At 35.1% G+C, this 20,390-nt stretch overlaps 1 protein-coding gene across 2 annotated transcripts in view; it reads left to right on the top strand.

Annotated features, from left to right (window-relative positions):
- Window positions 1–20,390, top strand: part of LOC150092929 (G protein-coupled receptor 143-like) — a 100,957-nt gene that overhangs the window by 35,568 nt on the left and 44,999 nt on the right. For both annotated transcript variants that reach the window (XM_090413894.1, XM_090413893.1), the window contains exon 5: window positions 3,413–3,502. In XM_090413894.1, the coding sequence (XP_090270020.1) occupies window positions 3,413–3,502 (90 nt within the window). The remainder of the gene's footprint in view (window positions 1–3,412; window positions 3,503–20,390) is intronic.

The following is a 20,390-nucleotide window of genomic DNA, read 5'->3' as shown; positions in this document are numbered from 1 at the left end:
GGAAATCACAGAGGCATTACTCTGTTAATAACAGCATCTAAATTATATGCAAACATTTTAAAAAATAGACTAATTAAATATACAGAAAATTATTTAGAAGAAGTGTGGTTTTCAAAGAGAAAGAGGATGTACAGATGCCTCTTTCATAATGCAACAGATCATAGAAAAAAGAAAATAATTTAATCTGCCCATTTTCTTCTATTTATTGACATACGAAAAGGCGTATGATAACTTGAACAGAAATCTACTGTTGAAAATATTACAAGAAATTTGCAGATGGAACATTATCAGAACCTATAATTATAAATAAATGAGCAAGACAAGGTTGTGGCTTATCCCCCAATCTTATTCAACATTTATGTAAACAGAATCCTAAAATAATGAGAAAATAACTGTCAAAGATGGAGTTAAATTAACATATAATATACAGCTAAATACAATACTTTATGCAGTTGATCAAGTACTAATTTCAAATTCAGAAGATAAACTCCAAATTGCAACTAACCATCTAAATGAAATGGCAAAAGAATTTTAAATGAAAATCTCTGAAACAAAATCAAAAGCTATGCCAGTGTGTGGAAACATCATTCAAAAAGTCAAAATTATGTTTAACAATAAAATAATAGAACAAGTTACAGAATTCAAATACTTAGGAAATATAATCTCGCAATACAATACTGATCCACAATTGGAAGCAAGACTACAAATTTACAATAGAATGGTTAAAAGAAATTTTGGAAAACAAATGACTAAATAAACTCAATTAAGATTACATAACTTTACCTCTTAACTATCTCAAATTTGGAAGTGAAACTTGGATTTTGAAACAAAGACTAGAAGCAGCACAGATGAAGTTTCTAAGACCTCTCCTGGGACTCACTAGGTTACATAAAAAGAAAAACACAGAAATAAGACAACGATTAGATACAAAAAACATCATACAAGAAATAGAAGAATATCAGCAAAATTGGCTACACCACATAGAAAGGATGAATAACAATAGGATCCCTAAATTAGCATATAAACCTACAGGAAGAAGACACCGTGGACGTCCAAGATTAAGGTGGAAAGATCAACTTCATGTGCTGAGCAGGAACAGGACATAAAAAGCCTATACCTGAATTGCTCAGATGACAACGATGACATTGCAAACATCTAATGGATCACAAATCAAATCAAAACATTACATTTGTAGAGAAGGACTTTTCCAAGAGATACATACCATCATGTCACAAAAATAATACCCACCTGCAAAACACTTTTGGGAAGGATGTATAAACATGAAATACTGGGAACAACTTGTAACTTCTGAAAATATTTTCTAGTTGAACTACATCAAGTCCTCTAGCCAAGTGCTGAAACATTCCTACCATGAATCCTATAAAACTCTTTAAGTAACTTAAATGTTTCTATCATATCCTTCCTTTTTCACCTATCAACCAACTTCTGCAATCCACATACCTTCAGTCTATCCTCATAGGGAACATTCCACAGATCACTAATAGAAGATGGCCACAATTAAAGAGGAGGTATTCAGAGTGCTGTATCAAAAAATATACTGGACGAAATTCAACCAAAACAGTTCCTTCTTGGTGTAAGTACACTCTGGAACATGGAGATTTTTATATAACAAGATAAAAAAACAGTACAAAATTCTTCTGCAAGGGGATATTTGGCACTATAAGCATGTGGTTTGGGATTAATTAAACAGTAATGGCTAGAAGAGATGCAACAAATCAATTTTCATGTTCATATAATTTACAGATGTGGTTCAATATGTCCTCCTTTCAGATGTAAGAACTGCATTCTGTGAATGACATTTTCTACAGCAGAACACCACAGATCTACATTGCTTGGCCTCACATGCTGCATTATTTTGTCTTTCAAGGTTGCTAAATCAGGAACCTGTCCTTACACCATGTGTTTCAGATGACCATACAACCAAAAGTCACAAGAATTGAGATCAGGCAGATGAGGTAGCCATGCTTTGGGAAATGCATGACTTCGTGGCAGGAATTTGTACTGTGTTTTATCTTCTGTAAATAAAAAAACCACATGTTATGAAGTGTATTTACGCTAAGTTTGGTTGAATTTCGTCCAATACATTTGTCGCTTCGGGGCTCTGTACACCTCTTTAATTATGGCCACCCTGTGTGTGTGTATTGACATCAGTATTGTTAGTCTAAAATCTTAATTAAATTAATTATTTTAATTGATATTTGTTCTGAATACTTGTGTGGATTACCAATAATTATCAGACAGACAGCTGGAGGGTTCTGCTGTGAGTCGTTCCATGACCCCCCCCCCCCCCACACACACACACAGTCTAACTTCTTTGTGGAAGATTATTGGATGGAAGGTACTCTCAACACCATCAAAAACTCCAAGTTGAACTACATCAATAATATGTTTGCTGTAGAAAAAGAAAATCATGGTTTATCATTTCTTGACACTAGTTACTAGAATTCTTGCTGTAAAAGCTTTTATTCGGTGTTCAAAAAAAATCACACTTACACTAAGAAATACCTTTCCCATCTCCCAAACTTATGGGTTTTTAGATCCCTCCTTTTCCAAAAGATCAAGATCCATTTCTTCTCGTTTGTACAAAGAATTAACCTTCATGGAAAAACACATTTCTTCCAGTCAGTATAACCTCTGTAAAATCAAAAGCATATATACTATCCCCATACATCATGTGTACAGGGATTCTCAGGAAAAAAACCATAATTATTTGCAAAATAATGACTTGTGGTTTGGTCTGTTATCTTTGGTCTACTCCCTTTCTGGTATCTTGGGATCCCATGAAGCTGCAAACTATTCTACTTATTCACAATCAAGGCATTTATAATAGATAATTGCAAACATCTAGTGGACCATGCTTGTACTCTGGAAATTCTTTTATCACATAAAGTTTTTTTTGGAAGCAGAGTTAAAGCCAGAGGCTGTTATTGAATCAGCCATACCTTAGCAGTCAACCAAACAAATTTTGCTCATGTGGACAAATTATGGTTGCCAGATGCTGTCAAAAATCTGGGGAACACTAGTATTACCCAAATAGTACTCAGCTGTTCCAGCAACCAAAGTCAGTAAATAATAATACCCAGAGGGTCAATCTAATCAGGACATCATTCATACTTATTAAATACTTAGAAGTCATAAATGTATATAATACCAAATGCATACATTGCTTTGTTTTAGATAAGTGTTGTTGTTCTAAGTTACTCAAGATATCCATGTAACCTGGATATAATTAAACGTTATCATAATCCTGACAGAGTTTTTTCTATTAAATTAACAAATTATCATAATCCTGACAGTTTTTTCTATTAAATTAACAAATTAACTTATTTTATTTTTTTTTTTTTTTCAAGTAAGAAATAAAACTACAATTGTGTATATTATTTACTTACAGAAAGCCTACGCTATATCATATAGTAGCATGGGGCATTCCAGCTATTCTCACTGCAGGAGGTATTAGTAGTTTATATGCACCCGACTTCAGGTAATAAACTAGCACATTAAAAATAAAATAAATAACTATATATTATGTATGCACTTGCACTTTCAGAAAATAAAAACACAATGGGGGCGGGGAATTTAAGAAAAATGCTTCACTTTGCTTTCTTAAAAAAAATTTCATTGATTTCTCTGCTGTTTTTTTACAGGGTGAACTGGAAGTCTACTTTTGTTTCTTGGCAGGAAGAATTAAGCAAAGGAATGCTTCATTTTACATTTCAATAAATATAAAATGTTTACAACATTCAGCATCAAAACCAAAAGCCTTCATTCATGTTTTGATTTTTGTAGTATTATAATGGTAGTACAACTTTTCTACCTATCAGCTAAACTTTGTAACCCACAAACCTATAACCTGTCCTCATAGGGAACATTCCACATACTTGTAATCAATTTAGTCACTCATCTCTGAATCTTCTCTGTCACTTTCTGGTTCCCAAGAAACCCAGATGATCAAATCTGTGCACAGTATTCAAAATGTGACCGAATCATAGCCTTATAAAGAGGGATAATAGGTTCTCTATTACTTGTTAGCATGTTTTTCAACATCCAAGTAATCTTTTGAGCTATTTTACCAACTTTTGCTGTATGTCCTCTGAACTTCAATTCTCTGTCCACCATTATCCCCGAGTACCTAGCATCATCAATTTCTTGCAATCAATACCATCAATATGATACACCATATGTAACCTTTTCAACCTAAAGTGCATGACCTTACATTTTGCAACATTAAATTGACAATCATAATTCTTTACCCACAAAGCCAATTTATTTAAATCATCATGCTGAATATCTGTATCACTTTTATCAACTGTTGCTCTGTTTTGCATCATCAGCAAACAACTGAACATTGCTTCTTAAATCTTTCCCTATATCAGTGGTGTTCAACCTGTCGATCGAGGAGCGATTTTTGGTTGATCGCTTGTTTATTCCTCCTTACTTACAAATTTAATTAAAACTGAAAACATAATATTTTATTTATCATTATTTTGTATTATTTTTTAATTCTCTTTAAGTGTATTGCTATTGTTTATTTATTTTTTGTTAAAATTGTCAAATCAGTAATTTTCTTATAAGTCTGGGTAAATGAATTAATTTGGATCAGTGGAAGTCAAACAGCAAGCCAAGTGAATGCGATTATAAGCAAAGCACGTCGTATGCATTTAGTTTATAATCGTGTTTACTGGTAACTACATCACACACTACCCACTGTCGGAAGTTCAGTTTCAGTTGCTCTAAATTTATCGTTGGATTTATCATTATTTTGTTCGCTAATTGATAAGTTATAAACATTTTTTATTTTAATAAAATATTTAAAAGTTATTTTTTTTTAATTTGAGGATAATCATGAGTGTAGCAAAGAAATCAAAGACGTATCATTTTCACAAGGAATGGGAAAAAGGATTATTTCTTTACAATGGTAAATGGAAAGTGTTGTTGTTTGATTTGTAATTCATCTGTAGCAATTCCAAAAAAAAGGTGAGAGACATTTTTGATCGCTACATGCAAAATATGATGAAGATTATCCCAAAAATTCCAAAATACGTGAATCAAAAATTATAAATTTAAAAGCAGGACTTTCTGGACAACAAAATATGATTTTGAAAGTAATAAATAAACCAATATCAGCCACTATTGCATCTTTGACAGTGTGTCATTTATTAGCAAAAGCAAAAAAGCCTTTTACTGATGGAGAGTTAATAAAAGAATTGTTTCTTGCAGCAGCAGAATCTTTATTTTCTAATTTTAAAAATAAAAATGAAATCATTTTGAATATTAAAGATTTACAACTTTCCAGAACAATGGTTATGAGAGGAGTTGAAATTTTAAGTGCTGATCTGAATACTCAATGTCAGACATTCACCAGTGTGTTGCATTTTCATTACAATTTGATGAATCAAACGACTTCACTGATACTGCTCAGTTAATGGTATTTATTTGCATGGTATTTCAAGTTATTCAAGTAAATAACTTTTGAAAATTTTTCCATTATTGGGAAGGACTATGGGAGAAGACATTTTTTCGGCATTTGATGAATTTGTGAAACAACACAAACTTCCGCTTTTTAAACTTGTGTCTATTACTACTGATGGTTCTCTTGCAATGATAGGTAATAAATCAGGCTTCCTTTCATTATGTAAAAACGATGACAAATATCCAGATATTTTAACGTACCACTATATTATCCACTAACAAGTACTGTGTAGTAAAAGATTAAACACAAAAGATGTTTTGGATATTACATTTAAAATTGTAAATTCTGTTCGAGGAAAAGTCCTGCAACGGTGGTTATTTAAATTACAGGCAGATGATGATAGGGAACTTCTGTTGTACAATAATTTTCGCTGGCTCAGCAGAAGTAAATTTTTAGAAAGATTTCTTGTATTAATTAACGATATAAAAAATTTTCTTGATGAAAAAGGATATTTATCCACAATTGAGTGATAAAAGATGGTTGTTACACTTATCATTTTTAGTAGATTTCTGTACAAAATTAAGGAATTTAAATTTAGAGTTACAAGGTAGAGATAAAAATTTAATTTACATGTTAAGTTCAATAAAAAGTTTCCAACAATACTTACTTTTATTAAAGAAAAATATAAATGACCGTGAATTTAGACATCTCCCATATTTATTAAATATTTTTGAACAAAATCAAGAAATGCTTCGCTGTGATTTAAAATAATTTATTTGTGAAATACAATTAGTTGAGGAAGAAATAAATTCAAGATTTAAAGATTTTAATAAAACTGAAATGATCGTATCTTTTATCAATAATCCATTTCAAGAAAACTTGAACATCACAGAAATTTCAAATAAAATTAGTGGGCTGTTTGATATAAACCAAGCTGAAGTAGAACTTGAGATAATAAACATTCAGAATAGTTTACATTTAAAATCAATAAACAATGAATTCATTTGGAAGTATACACATGAAAATTTTCCAATATTAACTGATATTCGCGAAAAATTCTGTTGTGTTTCGAATTGACATACTTGTCAGAATCCGCTATTTCAAATATGAACGTCATAAAAAATAAATTAAGAAACCAAATTACAAACAATCATTTGTATGTTTGTCTGCAATTGGCCACTTCTTCATATCAACCTGACTATGAAAATATTGTGAGGTCCAATTAATGCCAAATTTCACATTAACTTTTTTTTTAATCAACCAGCATTTCCTATTACTTGTGAGTTTGTAATCAATCTGTCGTTTTTTCTAACATTGGTTTTCCAAAATAGAGAAATAAATATTTTATTCTGATATATTTGTTTTATTTGTTGTATTAAAATAATTAAAAATGATAAATAAATTTTTAGATACACAAATAAAGTTTTTAGTTTCTTTAAAGTTTTTAGGGCTAGGAGAGTGGGTCCTGCGGAGTGAGTGAGCGCATTTAACTGCATAGTTGTGTGTAATCAGATATCAGGTTGTGGGAACGCGATCTATATAAGTGAGTAGATCGCCGAATAACTTAGTGGAAAAGTAGCTCGCATAGTAAAAAAGGTTGAACACCACTGCCCTATATCATTGATATACAAATTAGAGTAGTGGCCCTAGTATAGAACCTTGAAGTACTCCACTGGTCACTCCATTCTCCTAGATTCCACTCCACCATATACTACTCTCTGGTTTTGTCTTTCATTCCCCCCTTCCCAATCCATGCTTCTAGCTTCATATCCATTCCCATTTGCTCCAACTTTTGTAATAGTTTTTCCATGTGATATTCTGTCAAATATCTTTGCAAAGTCCAGCAATATCATGGTGTAGCTATTTCATTTATCCAATTTTGCTGTCACTTTATTATAAAATGTGAATAAATTACTAAGGTAAGACACATATCCCCTCCTTACAAAACCATGCTGCCCACTATAGAATATCACATCCCCATCCACCTAATGTTGGATTTCTTTACCTTTAAGCAACTTTTCTAATACTTTAACAACATCCATTACTCCTGTTATATTAATTGGTAAACCACTCCTGATGTATTAATTGGTATATAGTTTGCTGCATCTCTCTAGAAACCACCTTTATGCAATGTAACTATCTTACCCTCTTTTCAAACTTGCCAGAGCTTTTTATCATATAATTGTGCTTCATTTTTTCATTCTGAATACAATTGCCATTCAGTAGTTTGTTGTTGAAATTTTGTTTGCTTATTCGTGTTTTGCTACTTGCTTGTTCTATTGCTACTGCTTTCAGAATATAGCATCCATAAAGAAATGCATGTGTGCAGCAGCATGGAACACTTCAGCATGAAGATCAGGTTGCGCACTGGATTTTTCCAAGTGAATGCATTGTGGGAATTGCTTCATGAATGCACCAAAAAATGTGAAAGATTTGTGTACTGTTAGAGTGATTGAAAAGAAAGAAGCCATTTATATATGTGAAAAGTATTGATAGGTTACAACATTTAGAAATGGGAGCTAGCATCAGGCCCATAGTAGGGGAGCTTTGGTAGGAGTTGATTAAAATGAAAATTAAAATGAAGCATCTTGAAGATGAGATTACCTAAAGAAGAGATTGGTAGATGCGAATGAGAATAAGAAAGTTAATATTACAAAGAAAGAGTCAAAGGATAATCGTGTATCATTGTACAGGAACTCAGTCATTAGAAGTGTGGTGACTAATAAATTACACAAAACATACTTTCCTGGGGAACATTGAAACAAATAAGTAGAGTTTTGCAGAGAAGGGAAGAACAGCCATTGGATTTAGTGGCAGTAGAGGACACAAATGACTTAGTGAAAAAAAAAAAGTTTATAGACGAAGTTATTGCAGGAGGTAAAGGATAATAGCGTTGTTGGAAAAGTTGTTAGTGTGTTGCCCAGATATGATAATAGTGAATTGAGAAGGAGAGCAGAGATAATGAATAGCAAGATCGCTGAGTTGTATGAGGCAAAGGTTCAAGAGTGTGAATTTGAAAGAAAGTTGGAATGGTTTAAAGTTGATGGATTGTATTTGAATGGGCTTGGTGTTGAGCATTTAGAAAGGCTATCATTTTCTGAGAAGGCACAAATCAAGAATTTAATGCTGCTAACAATCAAAGGTTACTTGTGAATCAGCATAACACATCCAAACATTTGAATCCATTTTTCTTCTGTGCGACAGAAGAAAAATGGATTCAAGGTTGAAGATGTGGTTGCAGCAGGACAAGATGATGAAATGCATGAATGTGAGAATGAGACAGGTATGAATGGCAACCAGGATCATGGAAACATGAGTGGTCTGATCAAATAGAGTAGAGATTGTTGATGCTGATAGACTGCCCTCAAAGACACAGGAGTATTCAAAATAAGAGGGAAGTTTGTTGCATTGATTGAATCAGTAGAATGAAAGCTATATAACTGAGAGGAGAAGGTCAGAAGCCCTGATCGGGGCTTCTAACTTAATGTCCAATCCTCACTTTCTCGTGGTGCACCATGTTAGGTACCTACCTGGATACTGGACGAACAAAGATGGGCTGGCAATTTGGGATTTAGCCAGACTTATTGGCTTAAACCAAAATTAAAAATTGTGCTACAACATGACAGAATTTCATGTCGGCTGGGACGTCGGCATGAAACAAGGGACCCCATTGTTTTCACCAGGGAACCAGGACAAACAGTGAAAAGTCAGCTACTGGAACAAATCCTAAAACCCACCCTAACTCAAGATCACTAGAGGTCACGATTGGTACTGTCAACATTAGAAACCTGCATGGCAAAACATGCCCAGAAATGGAGCTAGCTGAGGAATTGTATGAGTACCAGATCGACATAATAGGGGTAACCGAAACAAAAAAGGCAAAAACTAGTGAGATCATACAAAATGTTATATACAGGCAATGACAGTCAAATAAAAGGAGTATCCATAGTATTCAACACAAAATACGAGGCTAATCTTCTTCAATGGCAGACAGTCTCAAGTAGAGTGATGTGGACAAATATGAGAATGGGTAACTGGACAATGAGACTTATTTGTGCCTATGGTTGCACAGATGGTTCTACTAAGGTAGAAGTGGATGAATTTTTTGAGGCTTTAGAGAAAGCAACTGACATAATGAAGAATGAGAAGTTGGTCTTTGTTGGAGATCTAAATAGCAGCATAGGAAATGATATCCAGACATACAAAAATACATTGGGAATATTTGGAGAAAAGAGCAAAGCTAATAATAATGGCAAACACCTGTTGAATTTCTGCTCGGGACATGGACTGGTTATTACTAACACAATGTTCCAACATAAAAATGTACACAAATTCACATGGAGAGAAATGGCAAGGAATAAGAAAAGTCTCATTGACTATGTTATTGTTGATAGTGATGTTTTCTCCCTGGTGCAGGACACCAGAATGTACAGAAGATTTGAAATTGGAAGTGATCACCATTTAGTCTTGAGTAGGATAAAATTGAATTTCATATTGAAAAGAAGAACATGTAAGAAAGCTTTAAAGCGAATAAAAGTTGAACAGCCCTCAGTTGTGAACTGTAGACTAAATTACACAAAAATTATTGAAGAAAAAATGAAAGAGTTTGAGAACAGGAACCAAACCTTGGAGATTCATTGGCAAGCCCTGAAGAAAACACTGATTGATTCAGCCAGAGAGGCATGTAGTGAGGTTGTCTGTACGGGTAGAAAAATCAGAACTCCATGTTGGACACAGGAAGTTAAAGAGGCAGTGAAAGAAAAGAAAAAGCATATCAAAAGTTCTGGCAAATAAGTCAGCTTGTGCTCTTAGAGAATACTGAGACAAATGTAAGAAAGTTAAAACACTCTGTAAAACTAGCTAAACAAAAGTCATGGGAGGACTTTGGTAAGAACATAGAAAATAAATATCAAGAAGGCGGCAAAATATTCTGGAAGTTGTTGAAGAAACTCAGAAATGGAGGAAAGAGTGCTATAAAAGGAATTAAAGATGATAAAGGTGACATGAAAACAGGAGAAAAATATATTATTCAAGTATGGAGTAATTACTTTTAAAAATTGCTAAATGAAACAAGCAGTGATGACAGCACAGTGGTAAAAAACACTGACCGGGCATGCAGTCAGGAATACATATCCATATTTGAAGTAGAAAAAAGCCATCAATAGCCTGAAATGTGGAAAGGCAGCAAGAGTAGATGATATCGACCAGAAATGCTCAAGTATGGAGATATAAAAGTCTTACAGTGGCTGCACTGCATAGTTCAGAACTTTGGCAAGAACATAGAAAATAAATATCAAGAAGGTGGCAAAATATTTTGGAGGTTATTGAAGAAGCTCAGAAATGGAGGAAAGAGTACTGTAAAAGGAGTTGGAGATGATAAAAATGACATGAAAACAGGAGAAAAAGATATCCTTGAAGTATGGAGTAATTACTTCGAGAAATTGCTAAATGAACAAGCAGTGGTAAAAAACACTCAACAGGCATACAGTCAGGAATACATATCCATACTTGAAGTAGAAAAAAACCATCAAAGGCTTAAAATTTGGAAAGGCAGCAGGAATAGATGATATTCGACCAGAAATGCTGAAGTATGGTGGTATAAAAGTCTTGTAGTGGCTGCACTGCATAGTTCAGAAGGACGAATTCTAGATGATTGGAGTAGAGCTCTCATAGTACTCATATATATATAAAAAGGGAAATAAAACTGAATGTGAGAATTACAGAGGTATTTCTGAGTGTTGCTGGTAAGATATGCAAGTTACTTGAGAAGGATTGTGGAAGAGAAGCTTGGTGAAAAACAAGCTCGATTCTTTCCAAATAGAGGCTGCCAGGATCAGATTTTCACTTTACGACAGATAGTTGAGAAATCATGGGAATATAACAAAGATCTGTATTTACATTTTGTAGATCTGGAAAAGGCATATGACAAGGTACCAAGAGAGAAGCTATTCGAAACGCTACAGTTATATGGTGTCGATGGGACGTGATATCAAGCAATACTTAGTCTTGATTTGAGTTGTAAGTCAGCAGTTAGAATTGAAGCAAGTACAGGAAGGTGGTTTAATGTTAAATTTGGTGTCAGACAAGGATGTACATTATCCCCCTCTGTTATTCATTATCTATATGGATAACAGAGGTAAAAAATGAAGGAAAGTGGTATTAAACCTGATATCAAAATTGGAGATATTAATCTTTGCTTTATGCAGATGATCTTATACTTCTAAATAAATCCACTAAAAGTCTGCGAGATTCTCTGACTACAGTGAATGACTGTTGTAATAGATATGTGTTAAATACGGCTGTTTCTATTGTTATGTCGTTGTTTCCTCTATATTATATCTGATTCTACCTCTAAATAGCCCTCCTTCTAATCTACTGTCGTGCCCTTAAAATATTAATTCAGATTTATCTCCTCTTCGGATATTGGCAAAATTTATATTATGTTGCGTCAACCAACATCCTATAACAGAGAAGACTCTTGTTCAGGGAAATAATTCTAAATTCAAAAAGGATACACACAATAATTAATCTCACGCTAGCGCTGTGCAGATTCAGTTAGCAGTCGTGACTCGCATCTCACTTAAGCAATTATATCTAAATTCCTTCCCGCCAAAAAGGTTCTATTTCATAAGTGATGGTTTGAATTTGTAATCAGGCATAAACTCAGGTATAAGGTACAAAATATGTTTATTGGAAAAACAAAACATTTACAGTTAAGAAAATTCAAATACTCAATGGATCAAAATTCACTCTAAGTTAAGGTTCATACTAAATCACATTGAATCTGAGTATGCTAAATCCTTCAATTACAAAAGGATAAGATTAAGTGTAAGCATAATACTACTAGGATATAATTCCTTTCACAAGTTATTCACAGAACACGCATTGAACACCTTCGTTAATACTCTATCAATAACTAAAATAATTCTAAACCTCATTAAGCAATCCTAGCCATTCTCAATCAAAATACTGCCTATCAACAATTCTTGTTTGTTCCACAGGGTCTAAATTAATTCAATCAATTTCTCACTTAAAAGTTCTCTACTAGTGTCCTTTAGTTTACAGTATACACAAATTTCTTATTCTTCTAAGCGATTTTTAACATAGAATGAAAATCTTTACATTACCGGATCCTTTCAGATTTCATGCCGCCATCTCATGTAGATCTGGATTACCTTACTGTATATTCATCGGCCGTCTTTTCGCCTGGTGATGCACTACGCTTTTCTTTTAATCATTTCCGACTGTGGTGTGCTGTCTACCTCTCCGCAGGAAACTTCCTCCAATGGGACATTCTGCTATGGCTCGATTCTGCATATGCCGTCATATCTCAGTCAGCTCCACTTGGAAATCTTCAAGCATTCTCAAGAACAGAATCTGTCATCACTGTAGTCGATCCACGGCTCTCTCTCACGACAAACCTCTTAAAACTCGATTCCAGAAACCGATGAAGAAAAAGCCCTGTAAAATGGTGCGCTTTGTCTTTTATTCACCCTTTTTGGGTGTCCTCTATTCGATGTGGTTTTCACCCATGAACTCCATCGTTCATGCCCCTTGGGTGATCCTACACTCTCCCTAATCTGGTAGGTTACATTATTCCAGGTAGCCGTTTTGACGTCATTTTCCGCGTAGGTATAGCCTCCATTGCTTCGCTCGACTTGTACAGATTATACACGATTATTCCGGATTACTACTTATAATTTTTCTCAGAATTTCGTAATGTACTAGTCAGCTTGATGGCAATTACAAATAACTTAACAATTCTTAGTATTTTGACACAAAATTCTCTGCTTCTCATTTCGGTTATGCAGGAATAACTCTCACTATATGGCACACATGGACTACATGTTATTACATAACATAAAATAATACTTCATAATTATTAGCTGATGTGCAGATATCTTCTTAATTAGTAGTATTTATCATGTTAAATCCTGAATAAAGAATTTACTTGTAAAGCTCTCCATTCAGGATCTAACATGTGGTATGAAGGTCAGCATTAAAAGGACAATGCAAATAGGCAGAAACATTGAAAAGATCTACTTTGTGAATGGAGAATCTATGGAACAAGTAAAACATTTCAGTACTTAGGCACGATTTTTAGTGAAGATGGTAAATTAAATATGGAAATAGACAACAGAATCAGCAAAGCTGGTGACTGCGCGGTTAGCCTAGTGGCTTTGCGCTTCGCAACCATATGCCTGGGGAAGGAGTGTCCCAGGTTCGATTCCCGTTGTAGACGTGAGGAATTTGAGGATCTTCCTCAGGCATAGCCAAGTTAGCCGGTCTTGGGCGCGGTCAGTAGGGTTTTTTCCACCAGTTTATCTGGGTTTTTCATCCCGCAAACAGGCAAACCGGCCCCGTGAACATGCGCCTCTACAGTCAAAAATATATCCCCCCCCCCCAGCGGCAGACCAGGCGACGGGTCGGTTGGGAGTAGTACTAACAAGAAGTCGCATCTAAGTAACACGCGGACCCTGCATAGGAAGCGGGAATAACGCGTAGAAGAAGAAGAAGAATCAGCAAAGCTGGTATGGTGGGGAGTCAATTGAATAAATTTATATGGAATAAGAGAGAAATTAGCCAAAACACTAAATTAGCTATATACAAGACAGTATTCAAGCCAATTTTAACTTAGGGATCTGAGAGCTGGGTCAGAAGTAAAACACTTGACCAAAGACTAAAGACTGCAGATATGAGAGGCCTGAATTAACGGAATTAACACTGGCAGTATTACTTATAATTCTCCCCAATTTTGCATCATCAGCAAACAGTTGAAGATCCCCAGTGAGTCCACATGATATATCATTTATAAAACGTTAAACAGCAAGGGCCCAAGAATAGAACCCTGTGACATGCCATTGATTACCCATCTTTTTTGAGACACTACCTCATTATACACAACTTGCTGGTATCTTTCAGAGAGCCAATCACCAATTCATCTAACCAATATACTACTTATTCCCAACATAGCTGGGTCAGAAGTATAACACTTGACCAAAGACTAAAGACTGCAGATATGAGAGGTCTGAATTATCTGCTTCCAGGAATGCATTAGTATGGTCACTTAATGGGAGAGAAAAGATTAGCGAAACAAGTCTTCTCTGCTAGGTTAGCAGAAAAAAGAAACAGAGGAAGACCAAGATATAGGTAGATTTATACAGTAAAAAGTAACTTAGAAGATAGAAATATAAGATCTGATAATGTTGGAGTCTTGACAGGTGACAGATTGATTTGGAGGAAAATTGTAGATGGGAAGTTAGTAATGATGTAATTTTTCATGTAGTACTATCATATCATATCACCCCTTGAGGGTATATATCAGGAATTTGATGATGATGTAAACCCAAAGATAATCGATATAAGGGAAATGTGGTTGTAGAGGATGATGTGATATCAGGAATAGAAATTGAAAGATATACAATTTTCTGAAAGGATAGGAAGGTGAAAACAGAAGGGGAAGTACTGTTAATGATTGCAGAGGAATTGTGTCCACAAAGTGCAGAAGTTGATAGTATATGTGCACATTTTGAATCTGTATAGTGTGAAATTAAAATGAATAGGCGAATATATCTGATAGGATGATGAATACAAATGATTGAAATGTTTAGGCACATTCAAATTAGGGCATGTAAAAAGGTGATTTTCTTGGGAGACTTTATTATTACATAACACCGACCAGGGAGTCCAAGGACTCGTATGCGTGCACACTACTGTACTACTAATACATCTCATCCTCTTCACTACTACTTAATTCTCCAACTACGACACTAATACCATCAACTCCATATATCGCCCATCCTCACCAACAATCGAACCCAAGTCTTTTCCATTCGAAGGGTGCATTCCGCTATTCTTCCAATTGCGAAATTAAGCAGCATATGATTGAAGTAATTAGAGGCTTTAGTGTTAACCTGACAAAGACGTAGTTTTAATTAGGTATTAACATCCTCGCCAGTTGGTGAGAGTGACCATGAGGTACTTGTGCGGGAAGTAGCGAAACAAGAAAAGGTTACTGCCAAAAAAAAGGATAGATGTGGTATTATAAAATGAGCAATTATGGGCACTCTGTAGTCAACTAGCATCAATAAGTTGGGAAGATGGCCTGTGCAAAAAAGATGCTGACAGTTCATGGGAATTCATAAGGCAGTATCTGATACAAGCAATGTATAACTGCATTCCAGTAGTTGGGCAAGTAAATAGATGCTAGTTGACTACAGAGCATCCATAATCATAGTGCCCAGTTAAATTAACAAGCTGTGTTGGTAAAGAAAATGCTGTCGAGGAGGTATAAGACATTGGTGGCAATCAGATCCATAAAGAGTGGGCTAGGAATGCGACGAGCATGGTAAAGAATGAAAAGATGCAGTATTAGAGTTGATTGGTGTGTGAGACCAAGGTTAATTCAAAGAAATTCTTCTGCTATGTGGCAGGCAAGAGGAAAAATAATTATGACAGGTTGACACTGGTGGATAGTCATGACGGCAGAGTGACCATTGCAAGGGATATAGTGGAATTATTGAAAGAGCACTTTATCAGCATAAATGATGCTGTGCAATGTGTAGAAAGGAGTGGTGTTGATTGGATTAGATGTTAATAAAACTGTGGGAATGGATGACATATCACCATGTAGTTTAAAAAATGTGCACAACAGTTATATCCTTGGCTTGGTTATTGAATGAAAGTCCTGCAGCAGGTAAGGTTTCCAAGGAGTGGAAAGAAGGTAAAATAGTACCACTCCACAAGCATGGTTCAAGGACAGGACTTTCCAATTATAGGCCAGTCTGTATAACTGCAGTTGTAGTGAAGGTGTTGGAGAGATTAGTCAGAAATAGAATTCAAGATTGGGTTGACGGACATTGTATTGTTTATGATTGTCAGCATGGATTTGTAAAGGCTAGGTCTTGTTTTACCAATTTTCATGCATTTTATGATACGGTAACATGTTAGATAAGGGAGAATCATATACAGTGATATTCTTGCACTTTGCAAAAGCATTCAATGGATTACTACATGCTAAGTTGGTTTACAAGCTGCAGATGTTGGGAATAAGTAGTATATTGGTTAGATGGATTGGTGATTGGCTCTCTGAAAGATACCAGCAAGTTGTGTATAATGAAGTATGTCTCAAAAAAGATGGGTAATCAGTGGCATGTCACAGGGTTCTATTCTTGGGCCCTTGCTGTTTAATGTTTTATAAATGATATATCATGTGGACTCACTGGGGATCTTCAACTGTTTGCTGATGATGCAAAATTGGGGAGAATTATAAGTAATACTGCCAGTGTTAATTCCCTTCAGGAAGATTTGAAAAGTGCAAAGTGTTGTATTTTGGAGTGCAGAAAGATAAGGCTGTGCACTATATTGATGGCACCATACTGCTGAAAGTAGATGATATTCGAGATTTGGGAGTGACGGTTGACAGTAGACTGAAGTTTACAGGGCATGTTGCAAGTGTAGTTTTTTGCATTTGTAGCAATTGTAGTTTTTAATAAGTGCAAAGTGTTGTATTTTGGAGTGCAGAAAGATAAGGCTGTGCGCTATATTGATGGCACCATACTGCAGGAAGTAGATGATATTCGAGATTTGGCAGTGATGGTTGACAGTAGACTGAAGTTTAGTTGCAAGTATTGCAAAGACTGTTCAGATGTGAGGAGTAGACTTTTTACATGGATAAAGTGAGTGAATGGAATGCATTTCCAGAATATGTTGTTAATGCAGGGAGTGTAAAGAATTTTAAGAATAAGTATAATAAAAATGTTGTCAGTTGTGAATGATTCTCTTACAATGAGTCTACTGATTTCGTGGAGGGTGTAATAATAATAACTATTGTTTCCATTGATCATTATCAGTGCTTTAGTTTCTGTTAAGTATATTTCCATAAACTTTCTGAACATGATAAACAAGCAAAAGAAGATTCGAAGTTCACACCTTTTTTTTCAGATAAAGCTGATTTTCATTTGGACAGAACTATGAATGAGCAAAGTATATGGTTTGGGCATCAAAACTTTCTGTGTCAGTTTTCTGGGAAAGGTTACTATGAGGGGAAAGTGACTGATTATCTCTGTCAGGTCATAATTTAATTGGGTCAGTCCTCTTCACCAAAAATGTATGTCAGTTGGTATATAGCATCTGCCTTTTTTTTTTTGTTTTTAACTGGGGGTTCATAAAAGAAAAGCTTGTTCAATTGTATTATGAGAATGATGTGTTTCACATAGATAATGCTTGTAACAATAAGGGATGGTTGTATTATCCCACAATCCCACCAAGTGGCATCTGCAAGTAAGCTGCTCTAAACTAGTGCTCCAGCACTTTATCTCTACTGCAAGTGTTTCTCATCCAAATTAAACATCAAATGGAAATCTTAACAGTGGGTACTAAGGAGCCGATAACTTCTGCACAGCCTGTAAGTACTTTTAGTGCATTGAAACAGTTATGTTTTTATCTAAAAATCAGCCATGTGCAAGTGCCTGCTATCCCCACTGTGTGAAGCAAAGATGGTGGCAACAAAAGCCAACAACAAACAAGCACCCATGTCTCGCCAGCATAGCGCCGTCGATTGCTGACAAACTCATAAAGTGCCGCAGCTATAAAGTTGATATCAGTGATAAAATAAAAAGTGTAATGTGCAAGTACTAGTTACACGCTTCCTTTTGCAAAAATAGATGAATCGGTGCACAAGATATATATATCAACCTTAACCCAGTCCTATTTCTGTTCACTGTGCCTCCCGTCTGTAAAACAACTCCTGAACTTAGGCAAACGAATTGAAAACCTCGAACAACACATCACTGTTATGAATGAAACCTCTTTCTTCCAAAATACGACACGAGAAACCAATCTCAAACCAACTGACAATCAGCACCGCAATGCGAGTTCACCCTTCCCTGCGAATGAACTCCGTGACCTAATCGCATCAACGGTGCACGACTCGATGGAGGCAAAAACAAAAAATTCAACACCATTATTTTGAACTTTCCAAAGGAAATCGGAAAAGCAATAAATGAAGACATTGGATTAGCAGAAGAATGTAACATCGATTCTAAAAAATATCATCAGGTGCCATTGTTTCAGACCTATTAACAAAAGAAAGGAAGGAACGACCTTTCCACGCCTAGAAAGTGATTTGCAACATGCCAACAAGCACATCAAAACTAATAACAGCAATCAACGAGTTTAAAGACACTTGTCCCCAATCGTGCATACGTGCTCGACCAGATTTAACATTTGCACAAAGGGAACAAGGATGCCAGCTTTGAAGACAACTCGAAGGAAAACATCAAAATAGTGACAACAGTTGGATCATCGACTATAGACAAGTTAAATTGGTGCAAAAACCAAGTGATGTCACTTGCAGGCACTGAATAGGAAATGTGCAAAACCTTTGCGGTCAAGGGTTTTCATATCCACTTCACCAACATCCATGGGCTAAACTCTGACCTTAACAGTGTCTGTTACCACCTTCAGTCTGGAAAATCATGTGGACTGTGTTTTGGGACAGACAGTGAATTTTGCTGGTAGATTTCTTGGGTCAAGGCTCCACAATCAGTGAGAGTATGTACTGCCAAACCCTTAAGAAACTGCATCGTGCGATCTAGAATAAATGATGTGGCATGATTACCAGGGGCGTTGTTTTGATTCATGATAACGCCCGCCCACACACTGCCAGTGAAACTCAACTTCTCACGACCTTCGGCTGGGAACAATTCCATCATCTCCCATATAGTCCTGACCTCACGCCAAGTGACTTTCACCTGTTCAAACATCTGAAATCTTTCCTTGGTGGCTGGCAGTTTCAAGACTATGATGAGGTCAAAGAAGCAGTCAATATGTGGTTTGTGTCACAGGTGGCAACCTTCTACTACAAAGGTATACAACTCGTGTTGCCCTGTTATGATAAATGCCTGAACAATGGTGGAAATTATGTAGAAAAGTAGTGAAAGATGGCTACTTTAATAATTTCCAACTTACTTTCTGGATGTCTTTCATATATGTTGCAAATCTGCATCTAAAGTTGGATGGCAAACACAAAAGGAAACTTTTGTTGGTATTAATGAAGATTTACAAACGGACTTTTCAACAAGATTTGTGGATTTTCATAAAAATCGCTTCGAAATGAGGTTATTTTTGAACCCTTTTAATGTCCACATTGATAACGTACCAAACTAACTACAGATGGAAGTTTTGGAATTACAACAAAATCAAATATTAAAGAACACATTTTCGTTAGAAAATATCCAAAAATTTTATTGATGCTTACCAAAAATTAAAAGATTAATCAGTTTTACAGGGAAGATGATACTTGGAAGATGAGACATTTGGAAGCACATACATTTGCGAACAAGCATTTTCTGCCCTGAGTTTTAGAAAAAATAAATTTTCTTTTCAACTTTCTGATCTGATGAACATTTGCATGCTTTGATTCAAATATGCACCTCAGGTTATAAAGTAGATATAGATAATTTGGCCTAAGGAAAAACGATCACAAAAGTCACAATAAGCAGGGAGACGCACATATTGTGATGCACAAACTGTATTACTTTTATTTTACTTGATAATTTTTCATTGAGTTTCATTTTCATTTTTGTTTCATATCTTTTACTTTAAATATTTCTGTTTTTTAAGATTGATATAATAAAAATTGATGACTTAAGTATTATTTTCACTCCCTATTTTCTCTTAATTAACGCTTGCACCCGATTATTATATGTATATTATATATATATACATATATATATAATATTGAATGAGATATATCATTCTCCAATTTTTCCTTTCATGTTAGGCTCAATGACCTCTCATGGCCAAATAATTTGACTTCTTTGAAACCTAATTAATGCTCTGATAGGGTAAGTAATAATGTCTGCATAACATATTGTGGCTGTTAATTCTATGTGGTTGGCCAAGTGGTTAGTGTATATGCTCTCCAGCCAAGAGGCTGCAGGTTTGAATCCCACCA

This window comes from Typopeltis vanoorti, chromosome 24 (assembly GCF_054136105.1).
Source record: "Typopeltis vanoorti isolate ZY-2024b chromosome 24, IOZ_Tvanoo_1.0, whole genome shotgun sequence".
Classification (NCBI taxonomy): domain Eukaryota; kingdom Metazoa; phylum Arthropoda; class Arachnida; order Uropygi; family Thelyphonidae; genus Typopeltis; species Typopeltis vanoorti.
The sequence above is the reverse complement of the archived record's forward strand: the minus strand, read 5'-3'. Positions and strand labels throughout refer to the sequence as shown.